This window comes from Ictalurus furcatus, chromosome 21, assembly GCF_023375685.1.
Source record: "Ictalurus furcatus strain D&B chromosome 21, Billie_1.0, whole genome shotgun sequence".
Lineage (NCBI taxonomy): Eukaryota > Metazoa > Chordata > Actinopteri > Siluriformes > Ictaluridae > Ictalurus > Ictalurus furcatus.
In genome coordinates, this window is record NC_071275.1 from 1,433,153 (window position 1) to 1,459,931 (window position 26,779).

At 40.3% G+C, this 26,779-nt stretch overlaps 2 protein-coding genes across 8 annotated transcripts in view; one reads left to right on the forward strand and one right to left on the reverse strand.

Annotated features, from left to right (window-relative positions):
• Positions 1-1,758: 1,758 nt before the first annotated feature.
• Positions 1,759-4,247, forward strand: LOC128624680 (protein BTG1-like). Its single transcript, XM_053652341.1, has 2 exons — positions 1,759-1,876; positions 3,919-4,247. The coding sequence occupies exons 1-2, from the start codon at positions 1,759-1,761 to the stop codon at positions 4,245-4,247; spliced, it is 447 nt and encodes a 148-aa protein (XP_053508316.1).
• A 12,252-nt stretch (positions 4,248-16,499) lies between these two features.
• The window catches only part of iqsec1b (IQ motif and Sec7 domain ArfGEF 1b), a 214,754-nt gene continuing 204,474 nt past the window's right edge, over positions 16,500-26,779 (reverse strand). For 4 of the 7 annotated variants that reach the window (XM_053653638.1, XM_053653636.1, XM_053653642.1 and 1 more), the window contains 5 exons: positions 24,897-25,058; positions 24,444-24,620; positions 22,977-23,000; positions 22,562-22,611; positions 16,500-21,020 (listed from right to left, as the gene is read on the reverse strand). In XM_053653638.1, coding sequence (XP_053509613.1) covers positions 20,490-21,020; positions 22,562-22,611; positions 22,977-23,000; positions 24,444-24,620; positions 24,897-25,058 — 944 coding nt within the window. In that variant the 3' untranslated portion in view covers positions 16,500-20,489. The remainder of the gene's footprint in view (positions 21,021-22,561; positions 22,612-22,976; positions 23,001-24,443; positions 24,621-24,896; positions 25,059-26,779) is intronic. The other 3 variants (XM_053653637.1, XM_053653641.1, XM_053653643.1) reach the window with 2 other exon arrangements.

Below are 26,779 nucleotides of genomic sequence, written 5' to 3' on the forward strand. Positions count from 1 at the left end.
TGACGTGACTTTAGGCAGGATTTTATCAGTTTTTGGCGTAATCATAATACAGGACTGGACCCCCTTCAGCCACAAATATTTATTATCCCTCAGCTTCTGCTTTGCGTCACGCTCGTGCTAAATAACACCCTTACCCGTCATAAAATCACTGTAACGCACGCGCCCGAGTGACGTGTTGTTTTATGTGTGACGTTTATTTTTTAATAATATTCGCCATGAACACTTCTTACTAAGTAAGTAATAGTACTCTGTTAACAGTCAAATAATGAGACATTCTATGAACAGAACAATGGTTGTAGTGTAATTGGTTCATTGATTTAAATCCTGGTGCGTTCTTAAGGAGTTTAGTTATTGTGATGCGCGTGGGGATTGTTCACAAAGGCTCAGCCAATCAGATTTGAGACCCCGCCCCTCCCCTCCTCGTTTTATAAACTAGCATTAGCATTAGCGTTGTGTACGGTCTGTTATGTCCAACCCTGTGGAGCACAATATTGCTCTGACTGACTTACTTTGGAAGTGTTGTGACAAACATGTTTGCTTTTGTCCTGTTTCTGCCTTTCTATGCTCCACTTTGATAACTAAGTTATCCAAGAAAGTATTCTAAAGAACTTTCCCTGCTGGTTAAAAAAAAACAACAACAAACAAACAATAGAAAACAATAGTTAACTATTAAAACCATTACCAAATGGTTTCTATTCTGTAGTAGGCTGTATTAAGGATGTAGGTACTGAATGGTATCCACCAGACAACATTCCACCAATAGAAGGCATCAAATTACCAGTAGAGATCCACAGGGACCAGTACAGATTCTATTTAAAACCAGTACAATTCCCATTATAACCATTAAAACCATTGACGGTGGTGTGTTAAACCTTAGGTTCCCTAGTCGTGTGTTTTGTTTGTTCACTGGTTTGAAATAGTCAGTCAGTTATTCATTTATTCAGAGTGTAACTGAATTTGCATTAATTATATGAAAATTCATGTTACTAAACAGCAGTGTTATTTTGACTCAAAGATGTACATAAAGCGGATAATAATGTATTTTCTCTAGATTTAATAAATATGCAGTACAGTAAAAAATAGTTTATTCCTAATTAGTTGAGAAATTATGAAAAATAATCTTCGTTTCAAAGTATCGTGATTAATATTTAATGCATTATTTTATAACACACACACGCCCTAATTCAGCCGAGCATTCTGATTGGTTCTTCCCTTTTAATGAACCGAGCGTAACCAGGATACGCTTGCTTTTTTAAAAAAGAATTCTCCTGCTCACTCTCATTGGTCCTTTTCACCAGAAGTGAACAACTAATCAGATCGTGTTTCTGAATTGCGTAGCCCATAGGACCTAGTGGAGCGCGTGTTCTTGATGACCAGTCCTCAATCCTACGTATGTCGTAGTCGCAAGCGTAAAGTGCGATTGGAATGTTCGAGAATGTTTACCACCTACTACAACTCCGAGGGCCGAACAGACACAAAGTGAACTAGTTTTGATGAGTGTGGAGATTGTGTCAGATTGCGATCAGAAAAGAGTCAGGAGGAGTCCATGTGAATTAGTTTTGAAGAGTGTGGAGTAGGCGAGTTGGGTTTAAGAGTCATTTTATCTTTGTGTTGTGATCAAAGGAAAAGTGCCAACCTACTACTCAGACCAGGCGACTGAAAGCCAACTTCTAGATGAGCTAATTTAATAAACATTGAACCTAAACGGAAAGCTGAGTGTATTGTATGATATTTTACAGCTTATGAAAATATTTCGCGATGAAAGCCGAGGTGTCCACAGCTGTGAACTTTATTACCACGTTACTGAGAGGAACAGGACTTCTGTCTGAAGAACAACTCCAACACTTCAGACATTCTCTGGAAGAGGCTTTAGGAGGTGACATTTAGTCTTTGTTCAGTCCACTTAACTGGTTTATTTTTCACTTTCACTGAAATGGACTAGTTACCTCCTGGTTCAAGGATGAATCTCAGATGAACAATGTACTGTACACTGTACAGTGATTTCCCTTGCTATGAAGTCAAAGGGAAAAGCTTATCAGTATGACACTAAATTCAAGTATAATGAGTCTTTATTAGTCACATGTACATTACAGCACAGTGAAATCATTTTTTCTTCACATATCCCCTGCGAGGTTGGGATCAGAGAGGGTTAAGGGAATTGCTCAAGGGCCCAACAGTGGCAGCTTGGTAGTGCTGGGGCTTGAACCTCCGACCTTACGATCAGTAACCCAGAGCCTGGCAGTGCTGGGGTTTGAACCCGAACCCCTAGGCAGTAACTCCGAGCCTTCACCGTCAGGCCACCACAGACATTTACTTTACGTCATCCAGCATTAGGCATATGTGTCTAATGAATGGCTTAAAAATGTTAGAAAAATCGGGGCAGTATAAACTGGTCGCAGACTAAAATTTTTAAATAATTCTTTGGTTGTGAGTTGAGGTGGGCGCAATGTGAAATGCTCACTGATGGCTGATTTAGTGCCAAGTTCTGGCAGTGTTAACATTAAAAAAAAAAATCTTTTTTAAATGAAATTCACATATGTAAACGATGCTCATCTATAACCCACCAAGAGAAAAATCGTGGGACAGCTTGCAGATCTGTCATTAGAGGATGTTCATTATATAATCTGACATGAAGGGCATACAGTGTATTGTTGCACAGTTTGTTACAGAATTTGCAGAGATTTTGGGATCGTCATACAGTAGAGAAATCTTAAAATACTGCTGAAATCGAACAGTGCAAAACAGGCTTTAGAGTTTTAAGTCCCTGTGAAGTGCCTTGAAAGACACAGCGTTATTCGACGTGTTGACATAATAGCCAGTGAAACAGGAAGTTAGGGTGGGACATATCGAGTGGCTCCTCCCCCTTTTAAAATAGCCAATAGCGTTTAGATTACCTCACAGCCCGGGCTAAATCCAGGTGCACACCGTCCGATTTTTAATAGTCCTTTGCGACTGTTGCTTGTCAGACTGTACGAACACGATCCCCGCTGTAAGCCATGTCACACTGTAGGATTTCGGTTGTCATTAATGTCGGACTGTACGACAGTCAAGACGCGAAAAACGGACGCACTCACGTGAGAAGACTCGTACGGAGTAGGAGAAGCCACATTACAGGACTGTGCCTCAAATCCTCCGACACTGACAGAATTTAATCGGAGGAAAAATTTGATCACAACAGCCGTTAATCTGTCGGGAAACGTGTCAAAGTAGCGAGCAATGACTACAGATTTTAGCCTAGGATTATAGGAATTTTTTAGGATTCTCGAAATTTGTCTCGGACGACCAAATCGTGGCCAAAATCGTACAGTGTGAACCCGGCTTAATACGCACTTGACAGTTAGTACTATGGACGCGAGCCTGAGCAATAACGACGTGTTGGATTCACTTTTCAGGATTCAAACTGTTTCCTTCTTAACCAATGTACACTTGGAAAATGAATAAAAGGCGCGCGTTTGAACAGCCAAAGACACGGCTCAACAACGGCAACTTCGGCACGGTGTTTATAATGTTGGGGGCGGGGCACTTCAGATTCTTGAGAGCATTTATTTGGACAGAAAATCTAATGAGAAGCCGAAGTGCAGGGCGATGTCATCAAAACTGTTGATTCGTATTGGTGGTAGAGAGACTGTACGGTTTGAATGCATACATCTCAATGCGAATGTTGTCATTGTTTTTGAGCACACTAGCTTATAGATAACCTTAAGCCCAACATTTTCATACTAAAAGCCACAAAACTTCAATTTTGATCTCATGGGGGCTTCATCTCAGGAGCGCTAGTATGACCCAAAAAATGCTGCCTTTCTTGAGAGCCTCCTCCAAAGTGAAGGATAGTAATGATATTTTAACAGCAAATCTATTCTTAAAACAATATGCAAGTTGCACAGAGTTTTTAAAAGTTTATTTTTTCTTTGATTTTAGAGCATTATGAGGACCACTGGTTTCCCGACGCACCGTTTAGAGGTTCGGGATATCGCTGTATCCGGATCAATCACAAGATGGACCCGCTAGTAGGGAAGGCCGCTTACACCATCGGCCTTAGCGGGAAGCAGCTTTTATCCCTCTTACCCTGCCAGCTTACGATGTGGGTCGACCCCTACGAAGTGTCGTATCGTATAGGGGAGGACGGGTCCATTGGTGTACTGTATGAGTCCACACCGCCGCCGGAGACTCATCTGAACTCTGTGGACAGCTGCAAAGAGAAACTGAGACTGGGTCACTCGAGGACTGTGATGACTGTCTCCAGCTAATGTCTAATTTGTTTTATACTTTTTTTTTTTTTAATGATTTTTGGAAATTGTGTATATTTGGATTCAATACTTGATTTTAATGCCTGTACAATTTTGTAAAATTTTTTTTATACATTTTAATTAAAGCTGATGCTTCAGTTTTTTTCATAGTGTTCCATATTATGCATATAAAATATACTACATATACAGTAAGCCCACACTTTAGGTGTAACTGTAGCCCATTTGTTGCTATACACAATTTCTAACCCCTCTTTATCACATTCATCAGTGGGAAAGGTCCATCATAGGACCACACTGAGTCACTCATAGCAGTGGCAGACTCACTACCACGTCAGTGTCGCTTCTGTGAAAATGATCAGCCACCCAAATAATATCTGCTCACATGTACCATATGGTGGTCTGAATTAATGTTCACTTGGTTATTAAGATATGAATTGAATAAGGTCAAACGTCTGCTGTACAGTCACGACAACATGTTACATCTTACATATTACTGATGGTTATGAGAAACCAAAATGTAGGTGTATGTGAAGTTTATTTATCACAAGATAATGTACAGTCTCCTCTGAAAGTATTGGAACAGCAAGGCCAATTCTTTGGTTTTAGCTATACACATTGACGACATTTGGGTTTGAGACCAAAAGATGAATATGAGACAATAGATCAGAATTTCAACTTTCGGTTCCTCATATTTACATCTGGAACATGAGAGAACATGGTATCTTTGGTTTGAACGCACCCATTTTTCAAGTGATCAAAAATATCCTAACAGGTGATTGACAGGTGTGTCTTGTTGCCCAGGTGTGTCCTGTTAGATTGATTCTTTAAACAATTAATAACTCTGAATGTCTACTCTTAGTTTGAGACCTTGGTTTCAGCTGTGAAGACTGTATTTGTTGTTTAAAAAGGATAAACTAACATGAAGACCAGTGAGCTGTCTTGAAGCTGAGAAAAGAAAATCTATCAGAGAAAATCCATCAGAGCCGTTGCACGAGCATCGGGCATAGCCAGTGCAACAATTTGGATTGTCCTGAAAAAGAAAGAAACCACTGGTGTGCTAACAACCAGACATCAAACTTGCTGACCAAGGAAAACAACAGCAGATGATGCTAGAAACACTGTGAGAGCTGTGAAGACAAACCCAAAAACAACAGTCAGTGACATCACCAACAGCCTCCACAGAGCAGGGGTGAAGTTATCACAATCCAACATTCGAAGAAGACTTTGAGAGCAGAAATGAAATAAAGTGACTGCAATCACAAAACAAATGTGCTGTGCACGACATAGAGGTTTTCTCAGTGTGGTAAAAGTAGAATACATTCATAAACCACATTAAACTACATACAACCTACACACTTAAAACACCGTATACTTTCAGATTTACACTGATATGTTGCATCATACTACATTCGCTGTCACCTCACAGATCCTGAGTTCAGGATACTGTCTGTGTGGTGTTAAGCATGTAATTCCCCGTGTCCATGTGTGTTTCCTCTGGGTTCTCTGGTTTCCTGTGGTGAATGTATGTGTGCATGGTGTCCTGCGATAGACCGGTGTCCCATCCACAGTGTATTTCTGCCTTCCGCCCAATGTTCCTAAGAATGTCTCTGGATCCACTGTGACCCTGACTAGGACAAGGCAGTTACTGAAGACGAATGAATGACATTTAAACACCAACTCCTATTTTCATTGTGATCACAATTCTTTGCTTCCTTAAATTAATTAAACATAACTGACCTTAGTAGGCTTGACTGTGATGTGTTAAACCTCAGGTTCCCCAGTCGTGTGTAATTGTTTGGTTACCTTGCTCGTACAGGTCTGCCTTCAGCTGTTGTGACACCATATAACAACATGGACCATTAACACAGTAACTGGGTGGTAGAGTTGAATTGACATTACAGACAATCATCAATACAATCGAAAATAGCAGCCGTATATGTGTATGCATTCTGGGATTGGTTAACATCAACACAAGTGCTATTAAGTGTTGAGCTATGTAAGGTAAGAGACTGGCTCTCTGAAAATTATTACATGGGTCTAAAAGTTAACTGAACAAGGTTCCTAACCTGTCTATCAAGGTAGGGGATTGTGTAATATCAAGCAGAACTACTGTTAATTATCCTGGATGTGTCCTTGACAATGATTTAAGTGGTGTTAGTATGGCTGTGAAAACTTTAGGTAAGGTTAATGTTAGAACAAAATTTCTTGCTAGATATGTTAGTTTTCTGGATCAGCAAAATTTAAAGTTACTTGCATCATCTTTACTGCAACGTCATTTTGAGTACGCGTGCATTTCATGGATGTCTGACCTGTCTTGTGTATGGTTTTATAAGTTACAGAAACCTCAAAATAAATTGATACGGTTGGTTTTAGATTTTAGTAGTTTTACACATGTTGATGTATGCCATTTTAGACATTTGATCGGTTACTTATAGAAGGCAGGGTAGTATATTTTAAACTAAAAATGGTACACAAGATAATTAATAAAAGAGTTCCTAGATATTTGAATACATATTTCTCTAGGGTAAGTGAGAGGCATTTTTATAATACTAGACAAAGTCTCATGCATATTACACGGATATCGTTTTAAAACTAGGTATGGTCATAGGTCTTTCGAATACTCAGGGGCTCATGTGAGGAATACGTTGCCTCTGGATATTACAAGTATTTAAAATATGGTTGGTTTTAGTTTGAAAGTTAAAAGTTGGTTATTAGTTGTTTTAGTGATGAATTTGTATTGTGTGTATTGTGTATCTTAGATTGTGATTGTAAATTTTTGCAAATGTGGACACTTACTGCGGGCGCACGGTGGCTTAGGGGTTAGCACGTTTGCCTCACACCTCCAGGGTCAGGGTTTGATTCCCACCGTGGCCCTGTGTGTGTGGAGTTTGCATGTTCTCCCCGTGCTGCGGGGGTTTCCTCCGGGTACTCCGGTTTCCTCCCCCAGTCCAAAGACATGCATGGTAGGCTGACTGGCGTGTCTAAAGTGTCCGTAGTGTATGAATGGGTGTGTGAGTGTGTATGTGATTGTGCACTGTGATGGATTGGCACCCTGTCCAGGGTGTACCCCGCCTTGTGCCCGATACTCCCTGGGATAGGCTCCAGGTTCCCCGTGACCCTGAAAAGGATAAGCAGTATAGAAAATGGATGGAAACTTACTGTAGCTTTGTATTTTAGTAAGCAATGCCAGAGTAACCTGGCACTAGGAGTGAAGTTTTAATATGCACCGTCAACAATCGACAGAAAAGGACCACTGCTTTTCAGATGTTGTTTTAGTGTTGGACCAGTCTCACACACAATAGCAACACTGACACTGATATGTTGTGCTATGAGTGTATCAGCCACAGAAGCATTGCTGGTGTTCAACACCCTGTGAACTGGCTGTTTTATTATGACTCACATTGTTGATCCATATTGTAGGTGTACAATTATAGCTCATTTTTCATATACACTATGTTATTCGTACATTTTATTCGTCTCATTGTTTGACCATATGGCTGCTGTGTAATGCATTTAAACACCAATCCATGAACTAGCTTACTCTTTAAATATTTATCCTTTAAATATTTCCATCATTTTACAGATTGACATGCTAACACTGACAGAAATAAGGTTAACTATAAGCGGTGCAGAGTGTTAGTATATTAGTATAGTATAAATACCTTCTATATTTGAGCCTTTCTGTGAAACCAATACGCCGATTTACAGAAAGTCAGGACAAAGTTGTTTTAGTTACAGCCAAAAGACAGAAAGTTGAAACAGAAGGTGACGTTTTCCTCATGACTAGTATCTGAGCCTGACCTTTAGTCTTCTGCTGTGTTTTCTCTAAGGTCACACCAGAATAAGCGAATAAAACTCAGTTTCCTGCCATAGGCCATGGCTTTCAAGTGATAATGTCTGTTTCTGTCTTTTTCTGCAGTACAGAACTGAGATCATCAGTCAGACTAGAGCTGTTTTGATGGTCAGATCTCCTGCAGATCTCTCTCTCTCTCTCTCTCTCTCTCTGACCTTGAGCATGCAGATACACAAGAACTGTGCAGATACTCACTCTGCAACTATTCATTTTATGAGAGAGAGAAACAAAGCCGCATTCGTGTACCATACTGATTTTCTGGAGTGTCCACAACTGCACAAATGATTTTGACTTTTGTTTCTAATTCTGACCAATACCACATTGATTTGGAAATTGAAGCTTTTAATGAATTAATTTAATACAGGGACCTCAGTAGATTAAATAATAATAATAAAAAAATTGTTTTTTAAGCTGTCTACCACAGTATATTGAATTTCACCTTTAATTTACATCCAAATTGGGTGAATGGTGTAGGAATTGCAGCACTTTATCCCCCCCCCCCAGACTAACATAATCATAAATTAAATTGTCAGGTTTAAAACTTGGTTGCAAATGATTTGTCTGGAACCCATAGACATCAACAGATGCTGAGTTTCTTCCCTGGTGATGCTCTGGCAGGCCTTTACTGCAGCTGTCCTCAGTTCTTGCTTGATCCTGGAGCATTTTGCCGTCAGTTTTGCCTTAAGCAATTGAAATGAATTCTCAGCTGGATTCAGCTTGGATTCAGACTTCCATCCATCCATTTTCTGTACAGCTTACTACACAGGCTTGCAGGGAGCCTGGAGCCTATCCCAGGAGACTCAGGGCATAAGACAGGGGACACCCTGGACGGGGTGCTAACCCATCACAGGGCACAATCGCACACACACCCAAACACCCATTCATACACTACAGACAATTTGGAGATGCCAATCAGCCTACAACTCATGTCTTTGGAGGGGGGACGAAACCAGAGTACCTAGAGGAAACCCACAACTCCAAGCACACAGGGTGGAGGTGGGAATCACACCTCCAACCCTGGAGGTGTGAGGCAAATGTGCTAAACACTAATCCACTTGGGTTGCTTTTGAAGTATGCTTCAGGTCAGTGTCTATCTGCACTGTTAAGGTCTGTCCAGAGAGTTTTAAAGCATTTGGTTGAATCTGAGCAGGTAATATAGCCCTATACACATCAGAATTTATCCTGCTGCTTTTGTCAGCAGTCACATCAATAAATACAAGGGAACCAGGCAAACTCTCATCTGGTCTCCCTGTTTTTGAGGCTGACCAAGGGGTTACATGTTTTGGTAAACCCTCTGTATTTACTCTGGTGAAGATATATCTGAATTGACTTTGACACAGATACACCTACCACCTGGAGGGTGTTTTGATATGGCCAGCTGTTGTGAAGGTTTTTTTTTTCTTCATCAGGGAAAGAAGAATTCTGTCATCTGCCACAGGTATTTTTATGTGATCCTATTGATGTTCCTGAGCTCACCAGTATATTCTTTCTTTTAAAGAATGTACCAAATAGTTGATTTGGCCATACCTTTTTTTTTTTATTTGCTATCTCTTTGATGGGCTTGTTTTGATTTTTCAGCCTGATGATGTTTGCTTCACTGGCAGTGACAGCTCTTTGGGCTTTATATTGAAAGTTAACAGCATCATATTCCAAATGCAAATGCTACACACTAGACCTTTCATCTGCTTACTTGTCAGTGAAATAAAGAGGGAAAAAACACACCTGGCCATGGAACAGCTGAGCAGCAAATTGTCCAGTCCAGTGACCACAAAATCAAGGCCCTGCCATGGCCATCCCATCCCCCTGATTTGGAACCCAGAGAAAACCTTTGTGGTGAACTGAAGAGGAGAGTCCTCCAGCGTGGGCCTCGAAATGTGAAGGATCTGGAGAGATTCTGTATGGAGGAACGCTCTCAGATCTCTTGCCATGTATTCTCCAACCTCATCAGGTGTTATAGGAGAAGACTCAGAGCTGTTATCTTGGTAAAGGGAGGTAGTGCAAATTACTGACTAAAAGGGTGCCAATAATTGCTGCACACCTATATTTAACAAAGTTTTTTTTTTTTTTTTTTTTTAATTTTTATAAACCTGCGTTGTGTTTGCAATTGTTTGATATCCATGAGAGCAGAGTATTTTTTGTGAATTTCTTGAACAAAAGATCAAAAGGTTCAACAATAAAGACAATTTTCACAGCCTTCTTTGCTCATATTTACCAAGGGTGCCAATATTAATGGAGGGCACTGTATAAAATGCTGTAAAAGCTGAAATTCTGTACTTTGAGTTTGTACTTTTGCAAGGTGCTGTATATGCAGTCCCCTCCAAAAGTACTGGAACAGCAAGGCCCATTGTTTTGTTGTTGCTACACACCAAAGACATTTGGGTTTGAGATTAAAAGATGAATTTCAACTTTTATTTCTTGATATTTACATCTCGATGTGTGTTAAACAACTTAGAACAAGGCTTTTATTTGAACCCACCTATTTTCAGGTGATCAAAAATATCAGAACATGTGAATGACAGGGTTTTCTTGTTGCCCAGGTCTGCCCTGCTTGATCGATTGTTTTAAACAGTGAATAGCTCTGAATGTCCACTCTTGGTTCGAGCTCTGGGATTCATCTGTAAAGACTGCATTTGTTGGATAAGCCAACATGAAGAATCAAGCCATTTTGAAGCTGAGACAAGAGGGACAATCGATCAGAGCCATTGCACAAGCAAAATGTCGTGTCGCATATTCATCTTTCGATCTCAAACCCAAATGTCTTCAGTGTATAGCAACAACAAAATAATTGCCATTGCTGTTCCAATACTTTTGGAGGGGATTGTATGTTGTCAATTTGTGCAGTGTTGGTGCCTATCAGACACAATTAAAATATAAGTCATGCAGCAGATAGCATCCAGCTCACAGTCCTTGGTTTGATCCTGAGCTCAGGTTACTGTCTATTTGTGGAGTTTTTGTGCCTGTTCTCCCCGTGTCCAAGTGGGTTTCCTCCCTCCTCCAAAAACTTTCTGGGAGGTCGACCTGTTAAATCGTTAAACTGTGTGAATGTGTGTATACAGAGTCTATCCTACCTCACCCTCAGTGTTCCAAGAATTGGTTCTGGATACACCGTGTCCCTTACCAGGATAATGCACTTATTGAAGATGAATTTATTAATTTAGTAATGAATAATGCTGCTGGGGTACAAATGGTACAAGGCAAATAATAATAAAAAAAACACACAGTAATCGTGTCTTAACATGCTGTAAAAATGTAATATTTAACTCCTCGTGAGAGCACGGCTTATAAGGGCTTTTATTGATTTATTTATTTATTTATTTATTTACAAGAAGGACTTTGTATGTTACGTTAAGTTCATTCTGTGGCTCCACATGAACTACCTATTTATGGATCGTCAGATCAGTTCCATTACTCCATAGATACTCAGCAAGCACTTGAGGAAATGTCAGTTGTACTTGAGTGAACAGAGATGGGCCCTTACTTAATGATGGTGTAAATTGTTTAGAGCAGGCAACTGAGCAAAGAACAAAGCTCGTTTTCCAAAAGTCATTTTGCAGAGAATGTTGTGAAACCCTGATGCAATACAAAGGCAACTTTCTTTTGCGCCCTTAAAACTAAAACTGTGTGGAAGTGCTTAGGTTGATGAAAATGCTCCAAACACCAAACTGTCTAACAGCAATATGTTATTTATGACTACTGGTTTGATATATACAGTGCATACAGTTGAGGTGTTCCGAAACTTCCATGCGTAACACTCCATACATTTCATGTTACAATACATTTCCATGCAGTGTTCAGTCGATTAAAGTATCTACCTGATTCCCATAAAAGGTCATTAAAAAAATTAATAGCAAAGAGACAGATTTATTTCATCTTTTTATTTACTAGATCAGATTTTCAGCGGGTGAGAAGTTGACATACACTTTCTTAATATTTCTTGGAATTGCCTTTTAATTTGTTTAACTTAATCAAAACAAATGGCGGTAGCCTTCCACAAGCTTCTCACAATACTTTGCTGGAATTTTTGCCCAGTCTTCCTGATAGAACTGGTATAACTCAGTCAGATTTGTGGGCCTCCTTCTGGACCTAAACTTCCCACCTACCGGAACGCTGATATATTGACTTGCGAAAAGAACTGTATGGAGTTGCAAAAAAACCAAACAAACAAACTGAGATTGAATATATTTAGCATGGTGTATGAAAACCTTTGGCCTGAACTGTACTCCACATACACGATCAATTGTGCTAGATATATATCAATTAGATTTTCCTTATGTATGTATTGATAGCCTGGATTAAAACAAAACAAAACAACAAACTCTAAACTTTGTAAGTTCCTTCCATCCATCCATCCATCTTCTATACCGCTTATCCTCTTCAGGGTCACGGGGAACCTGGAGTCTATCCCAGGGAGCATGGGGCACAGGGCGGGGTACACCCTGGACAGGGTGCCAATCCATCACAGGACACAATCACACACACATTCACACACCCATTCATACACTACAGACACTTTGGACACGCCAATCAGCCTACCATGCATGTCTTTGGACTGGGGGAGGAAACCGGAGTACCCGGAGGAAACCCCCGCAGCACGGGGAGAACATGCAAACTCCGCACACACAGGGCCACGGTGGGAATCGGTTCTGTATAAGAAAGAGATGGTTTGTCAGTAAAAGTCTACAGTACAATCAATAATAATCTTTATATAACATATTGTACATTTACAACGAAACCCTAAACAATAATAGCAATAAACAATAATAAATACACACAACGTAATAAACATTTCCCTGAATTATAGACGTAAGGGAATTTCATAGGAAAACAATATTTCACTTCCACTACGTGTACATCCTATACATATCTGTACATCCTCGATCATGACATCATCACATTGCTCTGTACAGTGCAGATGAACAGTGAGGTAGCAGCAGTGGAAACAGGAGGCTATAAATAGAGCACCAGTCTTTTTTTATGCTTCTCCAGTTGTTTGCCACATCATCCATCTATCCTCTGGCGTTAAACATCAGAGCACACTAGAAGAACAAAAAAGGCCTGCAACCGATCGTGTTTCTTGGAAAAGTTTGACTGCTGTCCTGGTGGTTGTGCATGCTAATTAGCAGGACTGGAACGTTAAGTAGAGCTGCGTGTGTGAGACTGACGTGCACGTCTTTGTGTCCAGAATCCAGCACGTTCTTGTTATATTTTTGTCCCTCCAGGACTGAATTTGTGCGACTTCGATTCCCAGCACATAGGAACTATTATTAACCGAACAGTTTGCTATTTTTTACAGGCTGCCTGTGAGGCAAATTGCAATTGTAATAAAAACATTGGAAAGTCTTTTCTCCTCACTCTCTTTTGAAGACGTGTCTGAAAATGCTCCCTCAGCCATTCATTATTTACTGCATAGTGTTCTGTATCGAGCGCTATATGCTGCAGCAGTAAGATAAACACTGAACTGAATTTAAACTATTTGACAAATGTGCCAAAAGCACATCATATTGAGCAAACAACAGAAGCATCCAGGAGAACCATAAACACCACATATCCAAGCAAGAGAGCTTAGTCTTTTTTTTTTTTTTTTTTTTTTTTAAAAAAAGGAGCATTTAGGTACAGGATAAAACTGAATGTTAGATTTAGTAGTCATTAAAACATATTTCATTTGCATTTATATAACATTTCGAGGTCGGCCGATCTCGTGTTCTCGGTACCTTTCCAGCTGAAAGAAACTGCTATGCATTGTGATACGACAGTGCAGAAGAGCCATGCATTATTTGTACTCTGGCTTTTGCAGTGTGCTGTGGGTAATAATATAGTCATGTGTACAGGAAATATCTGTGACAGCCTGTCAAATCTTCTCACGTTGTCAAATATTTAACATTTTCTATTGCAGTATACATCGGTCCCTCCAGGATTTGGGATATTTTTTTCCCCCCGTTTGCAGAAATGAACGCAAAATCAAACAAATTCCACAATATTCCAAGGAGCTTGCGATTTTTCTAAATAATCGCAGATTTTGGTCCGAGACGCATCACGTGACATCATCACAATGCACATTCAGCCAAAAGCCATCTTTGAACACGAGTACAGCTAAAAGTTCTCATTTACCAACAAACACCACCGTGAAAGACCGTGCAGAACAATTTCAAGTAATTGCAATTTCACCAATTCCAACTCTGCAAACTGTGTCGCAATTTTTTTTTAAATACCTGCAGCAAAATCAAGCATTTTTGGAAACAACAATCACAAAAAAACTCAGCAAAATCCTGTACAGACTGATATATATATTATATATTATTGGATGGTATGGTGGCTTAGCGGTTAGCACGTTTGCCTCACACCTCCAGGGTTGGGGGAATCCTGCCTCTGACCTGTGTCTGCATGTTCTCCCCGTGCTTCAGGGGTTTCTTTCAGGCGTTGTAGGCATTTCCAAAATTGTCCTTAGTGTTTGTGTGTGTGTGTGATTGTGCCCTGCGATGGGTTGGCCTCCTGTCCGGGGTGTCCCCTGCCTTGTGCCTCCAGGCTCCTTGCAACCCTGTGTAGAATACGCAGTACAGAAAATGGATGGATGATTTGAATTCTGAATCGAACTGAAATGATTATGCCATTTCCCTATGACATGTCCATCCATTCTGTACCGCTTGGTCACGGGGAACATGGAGCCTATCCCAGAGAACTCAGGGCTCAAGGCAGGGGACACCCCGGACAGGGGGCCAACCCATCGCAGGGCACAATCACATAAACATTCGCATACCCATTCATACACTACGGACACTTTTGGACATGCCAATCAGCCTACCATGCATGTCTTTGGACTGGGGGAGGAAACCGGAGTATCTGGAGGAAACCCCTGAAGTACGGGGTGAACATGCAGGCTCTGGACACACACAGGGCTGCAGTGGGAATTGAACCCTCAACCCTGGAAGTGTGAGGCAAATCATGACACACATTGTGTGAGAAAAAGATTTCATTATTTTTAGGCAGACTGACTGTATTTACTACTGTGTGTGTGTGTGTGTGTGTGTGTGTGTGTGTTAAACTGGCTCTGCACACAATGTGAAGGCAAGGTCAAAAATTTGCCTAAAAAGTTTGTTTGATAAAATATATTTATGAAGTAGAGGTGTCAAAATGTATTACTGGCATTTAGTATTTAGTATGACTGGCAATGGTATTTGGATGGTATCTGTTTCCAGGAATTCAGCTGCTGTGACATCCGACACCCGTGACATCTGTTTTCCCAGATTCCCAGATATGATTGGAGACACTACTAAATGGGTGACAAATGGAGAACTAGGGAGTGGATCTTATGGGTTGATCTTGTAGGGTAAAATGGGCAGTGCTAAGAAGTAGAGCCATAAAAATGCAATGGAAAAACCCCCTCATCAGCAGAGATTAGCAGAAATTGTGAATATTGTAAATCACAGCGCTTTAAGGCATCTTTGAAATGATAGAATATAGAAAAATATTTCTAGACCCATTTTGTTTGGATGGTTAGTAATAAACAAGTTCACCTAAATAAAGGTGAACTATTAATGCTAATTACTAGGGCTGTTCATGTTAAAGCAGATCGCAGAGCCAGTTAGTAGCACTTACTGAATAGTTTAATACACTATATGGCCAAAAGTTTGTGGACACCTGACCAGGGTGCACCTTATGTGCTTGTTGAACATCCCGCTCCAGATTGGTCACCCTTTGCTGTTATAATTACCTCCACACTGCTGGCAAGGCTTTCCACTAGATTTTGGAGCATGGCTTTGGGGATTCAGCCACAAAAGCATTATTGAGTTCAGGCACTGATGTTGGGTGAGGAGGCCTGGGGTGCAGGCCACTTGAGTTCTTCTACAGTGGAGAAGACATGGACATCCATTGTGCACAGGGGCATTGTCATGCTGGAACAGGTTTGGGCCCCTTGGTTCCAGTGAAGGAAAATTGCTACAGCATACAAAGACGTTCTATACAAGGGTGCAGGGATGCTCCGATCAGGATTTTTGCAGCCGATACCGATTACCGATTCATGTCATCAATAACAAGGCCGATCCCGATCGTTCAAGTGCTTTCTGTTGACCGTCACTGTTAACCTTTCCCCCCCCCCCCAGATAAAGTAATACCACAGATGTTGCCTTGGTTATATTATTTATAGTAATGTTGTAGCTTGTTGTTTTAATTGAGAATCAAATAAATAATCACAACAAATATTCATTTTACAATGAACATTTTACAGGCCTTTAAAAATACACGGCAAATAGTGAATTTTTCATGGTGTCTTGAGACCTCGTAATAATTCCACCCTGATGACGACATGACTGCAGCGCTAGAGTTTAACATCATGTGTTTTATGTCCTCACATGTTTTATGTCATCCAAATTTAGATTCCACCGATCGAGTCATAGAATGTGATTATCGGCTGATAACGATTGGCGGCCAATCGATTGGAGCATCCCTCGTGGGAACAGTTTGGGGAAGAACCACATATGGGAGTGATGATCAGGTGACCACAATCCTTTGGCCATAACGCCATTTAAAGCTATGTTCAGTACAACAATCTATTTTTGTGTTGGCACAGGCATTTAATAAATTGCACCTATGCTTAATAGCAAACTACATATTTCCCAGGTTACATGCCACAGACAGATCAACAAGTTCTGAATGAATCTGACAGTATATATTTATTTTGTGATAATCACATGGTCACAGTTATAGATTTACATCTATCGGGTCTCAATCTACTTAGAAACAGAATACATATTAACATGAATATTCTCATGTCTTGATCTGATAACTAGGCCTATAAAATGAACTACATTGTGTGTGTGTGTGTGTGTGTGAGTGAGAGAGAGAGAGAGAGAGAGAGAGAGAGAGAGAGAGAGAGAATGCAGCATGTCAGACTAAATGTGAGAAATTCAGGTAACAGCCAGTTTGTAAGATCTACCCAATGCTAAATCGAAAACATTTGGTAATAATATAAGTGGGTTAATAACTTTCTTTAAAGAGATAAAAATGTACCCATGGTATTTGATGGTTGACAAATTAAATACTAATAATACACCGACTCTATACACACATTAGCCCTATAACCCTTACCCTTCCCTTTTAAAATAAATTTTAAAGATATTGGTAACCTTTTTTTTCCCCATTTCCTTATAAGTTTGTCATATGAACAGTGACACTCTGACACACACACACACACACACACGCAATGATTCCCTTTTTTCTTTCTTTTTTTTTTTTTTACAAGTAAAACCAGAATACATGCTAATGTGCAGCAAATTGGTGTAAAATGTAAGAGCAAGCGCAAAAAAAAAAAAAAAAAAAAACACCACAAAAAACAAAAAAGCCCCATCCAATCATACAGAGCGCAAGGGAATAAGCAGAATAAAACAAATAAGTAAATTTCCTATGTTTATGGTAGATGACAATTCAATCAACAGTGAAAATGCATGCAGTAGAATACAAGTTTTAGACTGTTAGCCCTGTACTGCACACGATTAAAGCATTACACTTGCTATCTGCTGCATTCAAATAAAACAAAAAACAAACAAACAAACAAACAAAAACACAACCAACCAAAAAAAAAAAAGCCTTAAAAACAACAAAAGGAAAACAAAAAATGTAGACATTTGCTTTTTTTTCCTTACTTTGTCCCAGAAATCAATTTATTTCATGATGCTCTAATTTCCTTTAGAGGTAATCTGTTAACTTCATTCTTTATTGTGGCATGGCTTCATAAATATTACCTATGCAAAAAATGGAAAAGGTCCAGCTGATATTTTATTGTTGGTCTACTATGCGAATTACAAATCTGAACCTGGATCTGAGAGCAGCATTCAAGGAACATTAACAACAACAGCATCAATAATAATAATAATAATAATAATAATAATACAGTGATAAGTGAATTACTTTAAACACTTCTCACACTGATACCCGCCATTAATGATGGTGTTACAGTATATGATTAATATGTAAATTGTAGTAGGATTATACAACATCTTTACAGTAGCTGAGAAGCTTGATCTGCTTTTAAAGCCTCGATACACAGTGTGTACGTGATAGCTGGAATATAGCTGGTTCTATTCATTTTATCTATAGTGGAATATCTTCTGGTACAAAATATGACAAAATGACTTCCATCGGAACACAGTCGCATGAAGAGAAGTTTACATACTTTTAATGTCACTTAAATTTCAACAACAGTCAAAGGTAACACTGATATTTCTGGGAATATACAATATTTAGAGAATATCCTTACAGTATAATGTTACATGCAAGAGTATTTCAGTTGACATTCCTCACTGCAAGTCGCTAGAACAGAGAAAGGAGGGAGAGCAGCAATGCAGAATTAAAAGACAAGGACACGCTTAAAGGGAAAGGGAAAAAAAAAAAAAAGGTCTGTCACTAGATTGCAAATGTTCATTTACAAAACTGAAACATACATATTGCACATATGATTAGTACAAAAAAAAAACAAACAAAACAGACAGACAGACAAACCAAAGGAAAAAAGAATGGGACAAAGAGTGCTGGGAAAAAAAATATCACTTGCTAATCAAATCTCTTCACTGCTGATATTCGTCTCGGATAGAACAAGTTTCTATCACAGTTGCTGTACATAAGTGAATACTTACAAAAATGAGACAAGTGCTATTTAGAGCTTTCTTCTCTGAGCTAAGATCACGTGAATCAGATCATAACTTCAAGTCCTTTCTATACACAGCATAAAGCAAGTTACAAAAATTGAAGACGTGTGTGGAAAAATATGATTTAAACCTCACTACTCAATCTTCTGTCATAAGGTACGATATCTCGACTCCTGCTACACACTACTTCATACAATACTCAGCTGGATTTGTGAGCAAGTGAAAGGCATTCATCGAAAAACAAAAAAAGGAAAAAAGTAACCCAAACAGACCAAAAGCAGAGTTGTAGAAAGCCCGTTTCATTCTACGCTGCATGCAGAAGCACAAACGGCATCACCCGGGGGTTGAAGGGGCACACACTCACTCAGCCCGCTGAGAACACAAATAGCAGAGCAAGAACCCGGGAGAAATCTCTTGAAATATGGGGAAAGAAATTAGTCACTCTGAAATGTAGCCTCCCTCCTTAAAGTCAAAAACAACAGTCTAAATCCTCTTGAGCAAAGCATGTATATTTTTTTGTTTTTGTTTGTTTGGTTTTTTTTTTACCCCCAAAATACCCCCTCAGTCAAATCTGCTTGATCATGATCATCTTTTACTTCATATCATTTTATTCACCCCTAAAAAAATAGTTAAAAAAATAAAACCGTGGTGCACTAAGTGGCCAAGACTGATAAGTCAAGGCCTAAGGAGGATTCCTGCATTAGCTAACTCCTTCCTCCTGCTCTTCTGCCTCCTGATTGGTCAGTGATGAGCAGATGAGTGCAGTAAACACAGTTCTGCCGGAACAGAAGATTCTCAGAGTTTTGCTTCAAAGGCAACCAGAGGAGTTTCAGGTCAAGCCCTCACTCACCTAATCAAAAGAGTTGGACTGAGTTTGATAACTAGTGAAACTAGATCTTCTACTTCAAGAGTATAATACTGAGATTCTTTTTTTTTTCTTCTTTTCATCTCACGCCTCGGACGCATTTTTGTTCTGTAACAGTAATATTGATTGTTGATATTATTTTACAAAATAGTATATGCACGACATACACAAAGCATTTCTTACTAACTCAGTAACTGCTTTTGAATAATTGGCACATTAAAGACTGCTAACTATTTCACAGAGAACTGTGGTCTACAGCTACATTATATACTGGAACACGTACGTCTTTGTGAGCGACTTGATTCATGGCTAGACTGTTGACCATTGTATTTAAACTCTCCATTTCTAGGCATTATCATTCTACTGAGACTGTTTGTTTCTGCTAATTAGCAAGCAGGGTGTTTTCATAGTGCTCCATAAGCAATTAATTACAAGATAAAACAGTAGCTATGGTCTTTGTGCATGCTTGGCATTGTCATTTCGTGAAAGCTGGACAGACGTCCAGGTGTAAAGTTGGGGAGAAAAAAAGGAAGAAGAAAAAAAAAAAAAAAGAAGAAAAAAGTATGACTCGACCCTAATGAGGAAAAAGCAGCATTGTCTGGGAGTGAACAGTTGAACGGTGATGTGCAGGAAATGTGGAAAAGGAGGTGGGAAATCCACGGGGTCTAGCAGCCCTCTGAAAGCCTGGAAGAGAAAGCCAGTGCTACACAGTGTGCGTCCCCTTTCTCTTCCCAGAGGAAAGGGGCTCTAAATGAAATGAAACGAGTCACAATGCCTTTGTTTGTTTTCATTCGCCCAATTGGTTCCTGGGCCAGAGTCTTTCACATACCAGCTATAGAACAAATCTGCCAAGGTGCCTCTGGAAAGTCAGTCCCAGTCTCAGTCCTTCACACCACAGTGCTGATGCCGCTGTGTTTGGGCTTTGCGCTGCCGGGGCCGGCTACCGGGGGTGGAGCCTGGCTGTGGTGGTGCTGCAGGTGGGAAGGGTGGGGCGGGTGCTGAGCGTGTGGGCCGTGAGTGTGTGGTGCATGGGGATGGCCATGAGAGGAAGAGGCGGCTGCAGAAGAGGGGTGGTACTGGATGTGTGCAGGTGGGTGGTAGTGGTGGTGGTGGTGGTATGGAGGTGGGTTCTGCTGAACGTGGCAGTATTGAGTGTGGTGTGGTGGATGTGTGTCGCTTAGGCTTGTGCTATCGCGTGCTGTGTGGTGCAGGTTAGACGGGTGCGGCGTGTGAGAGATCAGGGTGGGGTGGGATGGATGAGGAGGCTGCGGGGGCAGAGAGGGTGACTTGGCGCCGCGCTTGGTGCCGAACAATGAGCCAAGCAGTGAGGAGGAGCTGGGCACCGAGTGCTGGCGTGAGGGGCAGTCACGACTGGAGGCAGCACGACGCCTCATGTGAGGGCTGTTAATGATGGATCCCTGTAGACACACACACACAGACACCATGTGAAAGGAGAGAACGCAGCTCTACCACAAAACCCTGTACATCACTGATGAATACACAGCAGGGGGGTCAGACTACTGTGCTGAAAGGCTGCAACACCACTGGGCTGATTCATCTTACACAACTAATAACCAATTCGTTCTTCACACGCAATCTATTATATTTTCATCTCAATTAGCAGCGATATGAATATATTTATGAAAATAGACATCTATTTTATGAGTCCCCCTGATATGAGATAAAGGTCAGCCTATAAAATCATCTTTGTTTCATGTTTACAAAAAAAAAAAAAAAAAACATTGAATATTACCTTGTTCCTCTCATACCAACATGACCTCATCTCAGTAATTATAAATAATAGAGCAATTAAAACAACTTAAACATGTTTCGTGTTGGAATCATTTCCAGTATAGTTCCAATTTATATAGTAGTTTCAACCTGGTCACGGTAACTCAAACAGCTTTCCAGGACTGGAGTCTGACATGGCTGCTATTAAGAAACAACAACGTCTGAAGCTGGTATAGGTGGAATGTAGCTGGAGTAATCAAAAGACTACAGAATGAACAATCAGTGCAATATTAAACGCATTTCCATGCCTCACATTGTTCATCACTATGGCATATTTTGTAACAAAACGGACAGAACATTCAGGCAACATGGCACTATGCATAACAAGACCTCATCTGTCAGTGTCACATAGTAGAAGAGAGAGGATACTGAATGGTCATGCATGCCATGCAAAAGTGGATGGTAAATATTAATATTAATAAAGCTCAACAGTTTGCAATAGTGTGTGTGTGTGTAGTTCAGTACTGCTTTGTCATGATCTTAATCATTCTCAAGCATGGATGGATGAAATATTTCTAGTCATATTCCTATTTCTGTACTTTCTACTACTCTCTCTCTCTCTCTCTTTTTTTTTTAATAGTAAAAATACTGTAGGTTCTTTGGACTGGATAGGAAAGGTTCACATTTTCAAGGCTGGAGAGGAAGTGGACGGGTCTTCTCTTTCAAGGTCACTGAACATTTATTTGCATCACAACCTATATGACAGACCATTCAATAGAACACAATGGTTGTAGCATGCTGACTATTTATTTGTAAGATGGGTGATGGCAGTAAGTTCAAACCCTGCTGAAAACAACACACACATCATAATGGGAGCTGGCCTAATGGTCTCCAATAACCATTACAATCATTAGATACGGAGAGGAAAATGGTTATTGGAAACTGTTAGTTTAATTCCCATTATGATGTGTTGTTTTTGTTTTTTTTCAGCTGGGAAAGTGAAGAACGCTTCCAATGGAACATCTACATTCGAGGCAAATAGCTCATGCAGTGAGTGAGGTTCAACACTGTCATCACAAACACACACAAACTAAAAGAACCAATCAAAAGGTGCAAAGAACAATACAAGCGAGAAGAAAGTCGCAGTTTCACAGTCAGAGGCGTCACTAAGGAGGAGGCTCTTGCTCACGGCAGGCTGGAGGGGTGAGCCTTACGTTGTGGTACTTACGTCCATATTGCTGTCTAGAGATCCTGCACTGCTGCGGCGACCTCGCTTGCCTGAGCAGGACATGCCACAAATCAGAGTACGCTTATACATCACAGCACAGCACAGCACAAAGGGGAAAAACAGAGCAGCACCTAGCCTGCTTGCCTGCAGGGGGCACTAACGGATACACGGCAAGCCACTAGTTGCCTCACAACGGGTGTACTGAGTTTGGGAGAATGGGATTGGGGTAAGTGAGCAGAAGTCTTCTGGCTACAAGCAGATGATGGAAGATTTTATTTGATTTAATGGATCGAGCACTTTTCTAGGCTAGAATGAATAGATCTGGCATTTTCGATCATGTTTTAGTTTGTATAATATATAAAGGGCAACCGATTCTAGCCATCCAACAAGACGCATTATAATGAGACTAACTTACCTAGCAGTACTACAGGATACAGAGCTAAAAAATAAAAGAAATGGGGAAAATATAGGTAAGAATTATAATATTTGGTCTGTCTTTGATGAAAGAGAACCCAAACACACAAAGCTAAAAATGTCATAGCTAGCTCTCAGGCATTGTGATCCTGACAGGTCCAGTAACCTGACTGCTATCGCTGAATATGGCAAACATAGTAATCTTACTATTTGGGACAACACTACTACTACTACTACTACTACTACTACTACTACTACTACCAAAAAACCCCAAACACGTGTCTGTGTAATCCATGGCATGATGGACATTAATTAAACATTAGCAAGGACACAGTCTTATCACAAAAACACAAAAGGTGTTATTCATCCTCACCTCTGTTATGCTATATACCGTTTAAAGATGCCCACTGCAGCACACACGCCGGTTCCGGATTTCATTCATTGTCTCAGTTCATTTCTCACTCGCAGTGTGGCCGTATTATCATCTGGCTGTGCTAATAGAAAAGCTGTGGGTCGCTGTTTACACCTTCCTAGTTTCTCCTGTGCAGTCATTACCATGCAATCATGCAGCTTACAACTAAGTGCAGAGAATATCAATTACTTACTCTGCTTTATTTACCTTTTTATCGAACCCCTTTATGCTCTATTGATCTTCTGTGTTGATTATAATGTCAGTTTGCACAGCCAGCAACGGCCCACCTTGGGCACAAAGTTCATTCAACTCGATTAAAAATCGGCCTGAGAGTTTCTCAATGATGGCAGTTTATCATTAAGAGTCCAACATGGTGGGAACAAAGCACCCAGTTTTTTATTTTTTCTAGAACTCAGGAACACAGGATGCGTTTCCAGCAGAGGAATTATGATTGAGCGAGAAACTTGATTTTAGTTCCTGGCCTGTAGTTCCCAGGACCCTTTTTAGTTCCCATTCCAATGCCGACGATTTTCATTCAAGAGTTCAGGCAACATAATAGCAATGTAGTGAAGGTTTTGCTGTTCAGTGTAACACACTGTCCACATGTACGCACCACTGTCATTGCTTTTATCTGACATGGAATAACGATCTGGTGTGGAATATTCTACATATATATTCACACAACAAAGCAAAATCCATAAAGGTCAAAAACTTCGCTTTGCTCTTTGTTGCTCACTGATAACCACTTCTAGTAATGTTTACGATTCCTGAAGTGGAAACACAAACTCATGCAGAAAATGTGTAGTTCTTATTTAGACTTATTCCAGAACCATTAGGTCCTCAAAAAGGTTACAGAACCTCAGTGGAAACTATTACTGATTCTGAATTGTGCAGGAGATTGTGCTATAATTAGAGGACAATTATTCAGTAAGTCAGTGGATTGATCGTATGAGGTGCACAACTGAGACTATTCTTAGCACCACCAGTACACTGTTGGTTCTGCTTACTAGAAGTGTACTTTTGAAAAAGTGCACTCGTGGTGACCTTTGAAATTACCTGCATCAGAAAGGTCGCGTAAGGAGCTGCTGAGGGCGCTTCTCTTCAGACCCTCCCCCATGGCGTAGCTGTCGTCCAGACTGGCTCGGCTCAGGTTGCCATTGCCAGCGTCCTTTTTCAGACCAGAGCTCTGCGAGATGCTAGGCCGCACCACGCCCTTCTGCTTTTCCAGCTCAGCTACATACAGACACACATTTTAAATGTTCATTCATTTTATGTTCCACCAGAATCCTACCAAATTACCTCTGCATCCACATAATAACCGTCTAACCGGTAAAAAGTGACCAGCAGGACACATTTGAATTCTGAAGCCATTACAACGGCACACAGACATTAAAAAGAAACTGCTATGAAGTTACAGAACAAAAGAAAGATCATTCAGAAGTCTTGCTGGTGTTAGTCTCAGGAAACGGCTTAGTAATGAGGTTATGACGCAAGGCTGCTGATGCTCACACTCAATCCTGTATTTCTCCATCTCCTGCACCTCTGCGATGGACTCCCGCAGGTCGTCTGTAAACTTCTTGCGGTCTTGTGGGTTGGGTGCGTTGAAGTTGATCAGGACCTTGATATCAGCACCGGGGATGGCTGATGTGAGCCGCACGCCATTGGGATAAACTGATAAACAACAGGCCGGGATCACTTAACAAGCACAGATAATCACACAGACTCACATACAGTAATCGATACATCGTACATGGTATTTGTTTAAAAGCATGCATTAAAATCTGATAATGAAAGCTTTTGGTTGCTTTGAATATTTAATCGACTTATAAAATGAAATTGCTCTGAGACCACAAAGCATCTGGTTTAAAAAGTGATTTGGTGAAGAATAATTATTCGGTAGACTCAAGACGTGTATACCATAGTGGTCCTTTTAAAAGATCTACAACCTTCTACCACCATGTGCGCTAAAAGACTGTACATCAATGACTTCTGTTTAAATGCCCATGTTGGCAAAAATAGTACTGAATAATGATGAACTACAGGCATGTTGTCCTTGTAAAGTTCTCGGGAATATTTTCTCTCTTTCATACCGCTGCAAAAAACGTGTTAGGTTTTTTAATAGGAACAATATTAAGAAAAACAAGGGAGTAATAAAGTTCATTGTCATTGATGAATGGTTGGAACTAAAAATACAGTTATAAAATATTTAAAAACACTAATTATTCACACTAAAATACTTTAAGAACATTTCTGTTTAAAAAAAACTTTTCTCATTTGACATGCGACACGTGTGCGCATGTGTGTGTGTGTGTGTGTGTGTGTGTGTGTGTGTAGAAAGAGACAGAGAGAAACATTTTCTTCTGTCTACTGGCAGCGTGTTTTTCTTTATTTCCTGACAAGCATTTTTAATATAATGCAATATTTTCAAGATTCCCTCTCATTAATGAAGATGCAATAGAGTTTACATTCACGTCTGACACTCATTTACAATTTAATTATTTAAAAACATTCCCCTGCTCACGGAAATCAAAAATCCGGTATCTCAAAATATTAGAATAAAGAATTTATAACACAGAAATGTCGACCTTCTGAAAAGTATGTTAATTTATGCACTAATACTCGGTCGGGGTTTTAATCCTTTTGCAGGAATTACGATGCGGCGTGGCATGGAGGCGATCAGTCTGTGGCGCTGCTGAGGTGTTCTGGAAGCCCGGGTTGCTTTGATAGCGGGCTTCAGCTCGTCTGTATTGTCGGGTCTGGTGTCTCTCAGAGATTCTCTATGGGGTTCGGGTCAGGCGAGTCGGCTGGACGATCGAGCACAGTAACACCACGGTCAGTAAACCAGTTACTAGAAGTTTTGGCACTGTGGGCAGGGGCCGAGTCCTGCTGGAAAAGGAAATCAGCATCTCCATAAAGATCGTCAGCAGACGGAAGCATGAAGTTCTCTAAAATCTCCTGGTAGACGCTGCATCGACTCTCGACTTGAGAAAACACACTGGACCAACACCAGCAGATGACATGGCAACCCAAATCATCACTGACTGTGGAAACTTCACACTGGACTTCAAGCAGCTTGGATTCTATTCCTCACCACTCTTCCTCCAGACTCTGGAACCTTGATTTCCAAATGAAATGCAACATTTACTTTCATCTGAAAAGAGGACTTTGCACCACTGAGCAACGGTCCAGTTCTTCTTCTCCTTAGACCAGGCAAGACGCTTCTGACGACATTTCTCAGGTCGACATTTCTGTATTATAAATTATTTATTCTAATATTTTGAGATACTGGATTTTTGATTTCCATGAGCTGTAAGCCGTAATCATCGAGATTAAAACAAAAAAAGGGTTGAAATATTTCACTTTATAATGAATGTAATGAATCTAGATTATAT

Bases quoted from the DNA above. Each gene is read 5' to 3' on its own strand.
- LOC128624680 (XM_053652341.1), top strand. From the start codon at position 1,759: ATGAAAGCCGAGGTGTCCACAGCTGTGAACTTTATTACCACGTTACTG. The intron at 1,877-3,918 runs GTGACATTTAGT...CTTTGATTTTAG, and splicing joins TCTGGAAGAGGCTTTAGGAG to AGCATTATGAGGACCACTGG.